Source organism: Schistocerca nitens, chromosome 7, assembly GCF_023898315.1.
Source record: "Schistocerca nitens isolate TAMUIC-IGC-003100 chromosome 7, iqSchNite1.1, whole genome shotgun sequence".
NCBI classification, from domain to species: Eukaryota; Metazoa; Arthropoda; class Insecta; order Orthoptera; family Acrididae; genus Schistocerca; species Schistocerca nitens.
The window spans coordinates 216,421,621-216,428,946 of NC_064620.1; the positions used below are offsets into that span (position 1 = coordinate 216,421,621).

The 7,326-nt window shown below is 36.7% G+C and overlaps 1 protein-coding gene across 1 annotated transcript in view; it reads left to right on the forward strand.

Annotated features, from left to right (window-relative positions):
• The window catches only part of LOC126195033 (death domain-associated protein 6-like), a 179,632-nt gene extending 174,265 nt beyond the window's left edge, over positions 1-5,367 (forward strand). The window contains exon 8 of the mRNA XM_049933477.1: positions 4,437-5,367. Within this exon, the coding sequence (XP_049789434.1) occupies positions 4,437-4,981 (545 nt within the window). The 3' untranslated portion in view covers positions 4,982-5,367. The remainder of the gene's footprint in view (positions 1-4,436) is intronic.
• The last annotated feature ends 1,959 nt before the right edge of the window (positions 5,368-7,326 follow it).

Here is a 7,326-nt window from a genome sequence, read left to right on the forward strand (position 1 = left end):
CACTTAATATTTTTATTTCATCTACAGTAACTGCAATAGAAAGTTGAAACTCCATGAGTCACATAATTACATTAGTTGTTTCTGTAATTTTTCTCTTTGTTCTCACATTAACAGTTTTGGGACAAATACTGGTAAAGCTCTGTCTCTTGTGCCCACTGTCCACCATGTAGGGATAGAGTGAGAAATTGCTTGGGACACTATGAGCACACATTTCGGAAGGTAAATTATTGATGTAAAGACTTCTTTTCTCTTAACACATTTATTTCATTGTTAGACATATATTTTCACATGTTTACTGAACATTGTAATGGTACAAAGGGACTGGAAAGGCCAGAAAGTTGTTACAATGCTTAGTACTTCCAACAGGCTGGGTGTTTAGTAGTTTACACACCATGTCACTTTTTTGTGGATTATTCGGCATAGTGAAATGGTTGCCACTTTTATGTGATTTCGTCAGGTAGGACACTTGTGTAATTTTTTTCTCATTGTTGGTAGAAGTGATTAGGGCAACAAAGTGCCGAAATAGGATCTGTTTTTGCAATGTATTCCTCTTCACCACTACATAATCATCTTGTTTGAGATCTTCAGTGAGCACTGTGAATATATAGTGATCTCCATCACTACTACAAAAATCAGTGTCGTCCATTGTCTGTGTCATCCAACTCGATTTGCATTTCTGCCCGAGAGTCATTACTTTAAAAAATAAGCTGCATTTTGGCTCTGGCTGTTTGCTTCTCAGGGATCATATCTTTTGCAGTTCCCTTTGCTTCCTTCTACTTTTGTTCAACAAGTATTTGTTTTTCTGGGATGTCTGTCAAGATTCATGTTTTGCCTCTTTTCCATCTGGCAGTTGAACTTTACTTTGGTTGTGCCTTTGTGGGTGGACTAGTTTCTTGAGGCTTGACAGACAAGTATGGTGCTCTACTGGTATCATCTCTTGTAGTTGTAGCCTTTTATTGCAATTTCCTGGACTCGTCCAAAGGTTGATAAAACACTTACATGATCAACTTTATCGTTAATTGCATCATAGTTCTCTTTCTCATTTTCCTCAGTTGTTTCATGCTGCATTACAAAAGCAGACAGGAAATCTTGCTCTGTAAAAATATTTGTGTTAAGAGGGTAGATGCTTATGCACTGGAATCCTGATATGATATTGGATACTGTGAATGCCATCAGATATGCTCTTCCAGTTAAATGCTGCAACATTTTTGAATCTGATAGTCTTTTCAGGGTTATTTTTCATAAAGTTGTCACAAGCCCTGTAATAAAACCTCTTAAAAGGACCATAAACAGTTCTGTCTAGAGGTTATAGTTTGTGGCTATAATGAGATTGGAGTGTCAGAATTGTCACATCATTCTGCATTACTATGTCCATACAATCTATATTGAGATGTTTCCAGAATGAGATTTTCACTCTGCAGCAGAGTGTGCGCTGATATGAAACTTCCTGGCAGATTAAAACTGTGTGCCCGACCGAGACTCGAACTCGGGACCTTTGCCTTTCACAGGCAAGTGCTCTACCATCTGAGCTACCGAAGCACGACTCACGCCTGGTCCTCACAGCTTTACTTCTGCCAGTATCTCGTCTCCTACCTTCCAAACTTTACAGAAGCTCTCCTGCGAACCTTGCCCGCGAAAGGCAAAGGTCCCGAGTTCGAGTCTCGGTCGGGCACACAGTTTTAATCTTCCAGGAAGTTTTATATTGAGATGGCTTCCATGATTGTCATAAATCAACAAAACTGGGTTGTTAGGAGATGCACTAGAACATTTAACAACATGGTTCATGGAATTACATGAACAAAATTTCCCCCCCCATCATCTACCCTGACTTGTGAACTAATCTTACCGTTTGTGGTGGTACGCCATATAGTGTGTGTTCTGGATAATGAACTGTAGGGAATATTATTGCAGGTGAAATAGAATTCCTCAATGCAGTTACACAAGAAGTTAGGGTAACAAGTTGGCCATGTCCAATTGGTGTACAACTTACTACCTACTTTTTTGCTGGTGTCTGCATAAGAACGCTCCCACATCCTGGGGGCTGGCACTAGTTGCTCATGATAATGATGTAGGCTGTAGCTTTCTCAAACTCAGTGAATGATGTCGTTTCAAAAGCCTGGACCAGCTCGTTTATTTGTCTCCCAATTTTCAAGCATTCTGCGAGCTGCTGTCTCATATGCCAGCTTAGTAAGCTGTGTAATGGTATACCATGCAGCATGTCAGCAGATACTTCAGCATACTCTTGTAAAAGTGAGTTTGCTCCAATGTAAAAACGTGTTTAAAATTATACTTTGGATAAAATCGAACTTCTTCAAAGGCTGGTGTAGCGTTTGTTTTGTTTACATATCTGGAAAAATAAATTTGTGAATTAGTGTAGCTTTTAGAGTTATATACATGTTTCATATTGCAGTTTCAAATTTGGGTAAAGATAAATTACATTAGTGTGCTGTGCAAGTGTCTGTTTAGGAATTCCGTATTCTTTAGATGCTGCAAGCACAGCATAACTATCTTTTAGGAAAGCTTGTACAACTTCTTTCATCCTGTCTTCAGGTGTCATACGATATTAGTTTTCCTTTTCCTATTCTGAATCATATTTCTTGAAACATGAGATAAGAAAGAGGAGAAGACTACAGAGCAATAATTTTAATGATAGTGAAACACACTGGGCAGTATGTCCAATGTGCCCCTAACATCAGTTGCCCATTGTGCCCCATACATAAAGTATGCAAAACTTACTACATAATAAAATTAGAAGTACTTATACAATCAATTTCAGTGCTTCAATATCCTTTCCAAATTTACTGCATTCACATTTACTGCTTTTGACTTTCATGGATGATTGTGGTTCGATGAACCCTCTGCCAAGCACTTAAATGTGAATTGCAGAGTAGTCATGTAGATGTAGATGTAGATGGACAATAAGTTGTACAAGTAGAAATGTTTTTATTTCATGGAAATCTTCCAAAAAATGAGGTTCAGACACACTTGCGACATTTTGCCAGTAGTGCAGCAAGTGGCCATCTTGAAAAATCAGGTGGTGTTACCAACATATGAGTACCTTGGTGAAATCACAATACCCTACTCTCACATATACACATTTTTAATAATGAACTTATCACTGTGCCCCTATGCTCACTGCACGAGTGAGACTGTGGTGGTCCGTGGCAACCCTTAAATCTACTGTGAAAGTTTTGGTATGTGATTGTGTCTTTCTGTGGTGTGCCCTAAAGACCTCATTGGACTTATGTGTAATTATCGATTGATTTGTCAATATGTCCAGTGTGATTACAAGAAATATCATTAGACAGTTCTTCTTGTATCCTGTGTTTACTTAGCAGTGGGGAAACCTGAAAATATCAAGTCTTTTTGCCAATTTATACAAAGTATTTTAAATTTAGTTCGTTAGTTAGATACGTTCAGGATGTTGTATGTTTATCAAGTTCTGAGGGTACCAGTGGTATTTCTGTTCTCCGGAATCAACTGATTTTATGGCAGACTGATATACAGAATTTTGTAACAGCTAAAGAAAAAAAAATCTATTTGTTATTAATGTTACTGACTGTTTAAATCATGGTGTGCTTGAAATATGAAAGTCAGTGTTGTGTTACTCTTAGAACACCACCTGTCATCCTTTCTCTGTCCAGTATTTACAATGTATATATAGTTTTGAAATAATCATTATACTTATTTAAGGTACTTATCTTTTTTTCTATACACATTATTATTGTTATTGTTATTATTATTATTTTCATTATTATCATCCATTGTTTGTTTCTATACACAGTTATTTCTGTGATTTGTGCTGGACTGTATACCTCTTTGTAATATGAAAATAATAGAGGGAAACATTCCACGTGGGAAAAATATATCTAAAAAAAAAGATGATGTGACTTACCAAATGTCTGCTTGTGTCTGTGTATGTGCGGATGGATATGTGTGTGTGTGCGAGTGTATACTTGTACTTTTTTCCCCCAAGGTAAGTCTTTCCGCTCCTGGGATTGGAATGACTCCTTACCCTCTCCCTTAAAACCCGCATCCTTTCATCTTTCCCTCTCCTTCCCTCTTTCCTGACGAAGCAACCGTTGGTTGCAAAAGCTAGAATTTTGTGTGTATGTTTGTGTTTGTTTGTGTATCTATCGACCTGCCAGCACTTTGATTTGGTAAGTCACATCATCTTTGTTTTTAGATATATCTTTGTAATATGACTTTTACATACAGCTGTACAAAATGAACAAAGGATGAACAAATGATATAATAATAAAAGTTGCAGATTTTTCAATAACAATGCATTTCTACTTGGCTAGAAAAACTAGACAGTTAAGATGTAACATTTGAGGGTTGTTTAACCAGAAAAGGATATGTAGTTAGCAAAGTTGCTTATTCAGAATTTTGAGAAAAACCTTTGAAGGCTTATTGTTTTTTATTAATTGTTTCAGATATCGATAACAATGACAATGATACCAGTGAAAATGAAGAAGAATCCAATGAGGAGAGTGATGGCAAGGTGGATGGAGAAGACCTACAGACAGAGGAAGCTGTGTGTGAAGATAATAACAGCAAACAAACAGAAAATGAAGAAGAAATTGTGGTAATTCATGAACAAAAATCAGAACATAATAATGACAATAAGGCAAAGTTACTTCGTGAAGCAGAAAGGAGCAAAAAGAATGAAAAATGTAATTTGCTACAGGAATCACCAAGAAGAGAACTTAAAGAGAGAGTGGTAATTGCCACAGCTTCAATCAAAGTTGAAGCACATGGTATGCCACATAAAATCGATGTTAGGGTGTCAAATTTTTCTTCTGAAATGAGACCATCTAAACTGCAGGACAGACATAATGGTATGCTGCAAAAATGTGAACAGTCCAAGAATAATACATCAGAATTTCATTCTCATGAATCAAAACAGGTGGAAAGGCACTTAACAACACATCCAGAGATTGATAATGACAGTGATAACGATGTCATTATCTTAGAGTGACAGTAAGCCAGTGTTTTTACCCACTGGGGATGACATTTGAATACCAACCAAATATTTAACATCAACAGTGCTTGCTTTGCACATGAAGGTTATTTACTCTTTAGTTGCAAGTTTTTAATATGTATACAGTTAATATATATACATTTGGTGCAGCTAGAAAGGGCACATATATTATTTTTTGCCCTTTGTAATCAGGTGTGATTTTTTATTTGTGATTTGTACAGAAAATTTTATTAGACTCGATTTATATATTGAAAGTATAGGTTCTTGAAAACAGTCATATATTTATATAAAGGGCTTGTACTGAATTAAATAAAATAACGCCTTTCTGTCTAACAGAAGGTGGCATAATGGCATGGTGAAAAGTTCTGAGCCTGGCAGTGAAAGTTTTGTGTTTCTGTTAAATCAAAAATGCTCTTTATGCTTTGACATAGTCGTATTTTAAGTCAGTAACCTCTCTGTTATATTATTCTAATCCGTTTACAGCTCCCATAACGTGTTTGGTGGATTTGAAACATTTTCCAGTAAAAAAATTCTTCAGATGTGGAAAAGGTTAGTCAGCATCATACTTTTCACCCATTTGCTGTTCATATTCCACATCACTCTATCTAATTTTATGGGCTGACGAATCAGGCTTCTCAGCAAATTACGGTTCTTAAACTTCTCTTCTTCTGGGATGATGTTTTGGGTATGTCCTCTTTGCTCGATCTCAGACTTCACTATGTTCTTGTACCTGAGTTTTGGTCTTCCTTTTGGTCTTTTGTTTCTGATATTCAGATCATAGAGTAGTCTCATTAACCTTTAGCATCCCTGCATCACATATGCCCATGCTATCTCAGTTATTATGAGATTATTTTAACTTGTAGGCATACAGACTTGAGTCTGTTTTCAGATTTCCTCATTCCAGTTTCTATCCCTTCATTTCTTTATGACCATGCTATGAAGAAACCACCGTTTAACTGTCTGAATTCTGCTGAAGCTTTTACTTCTTTCACAACAGTACTTCAAAATAGACATGTGATAATATTAAAGGAGACAACTCACCGAAAGCAGTAGCGTTGAGTTGTCAATAGGCACTCACAAAAAGAAAGAAAACTTGCTAGCTTTTGGAGTAATCCTTCTGTGAGCTAGAGTAAAATTCACACACACACACACACACACACACACACACACACACACACGTACGTACACACTTATGCACCTATTGTCCTACATAGTGCCAGCTGGACTCGCCTGCACCATGTAAGGGCATAGACATGTGTATGTGTGCATTTTTTGTGTGGGTTTTACTTTACCTCTTAGAAGGATTATTCTAAAAGCTTGCAAGTTTTGTTTCTTTTTGTGTGTGGCTATACACAACTCAACACTTCTGCTTTCAGTGAGAGGCTTACTTTAATCCAAAAGTATTTACATTTAACAGTACTTTCCTACACCATATAATAGGTTTCGTAGATAACTCAGTTACATTTTAATGGTACTTTCTTATCCCATATTAGGTCTTCAACTGTTTGATCGAAGTTAGAATCTGCTTGAATTCTGTGGGTGTGACTTCTTTGTCTACACCAGTATCGAAAAGAACACTATCAAGGTAGTTAAAACAGTAGGTTATCTGTAGTTTCCCTCCAGTTCAACATGTCCTACTGGTTGCCCATATCTTTTCATGACCATCGCCTCACTTTTCTCGCGGCTGAAAATGAGACCACATACTTTAGCAGCTTCTGCCCAGGTGTTTATTTAATCTTGAAGGCTTTATTTAGAGTTGTTCCATAGCATATACATCATTGGCAAACAAAATGGTTTTTAGTTTTTCGTTGCCGATGATTTGGTGCAATTTTCTCTATATCTTTTTCATTTCCGTAATGAAAAGAAGAGGAGACAGAACTCCATCTTGCCTTAACCCATACTTCATGTCCAAGGTTTTAGCCATTCCCACAGGTGTTTTGTCTTTACTGTGGGTATCTTAGTTCAAATTATTGATCCTGTGTACCATGCCATCTTATATTCCGCTTTTCTTCAGTGTTTCCCACATATATTCCCTGTTCACAACATCAAACACCTTCTTTATATCCTGGAAGGTGAATCATAGGTCTCATTTGTGTACATGATATTTTTGATTAATTAGCGGAAAGCAAAAATTAAATCAGTTGTTGACCTTCATTTCCTGAATCCATGTTGTTCTTCCAAGAGTTTTCTTCAATGAGGGGTGTGATCTTATGTTCTACAATTTCTTCATAATGTTCACTCACTTGTGATGTGACATTGATACCTCTGTAGCTACAATATTTTGTTCTATCAGTGTTCCTGAAAATTGTGATAATGATGCTAATTTTCCAGTCAACAAATAG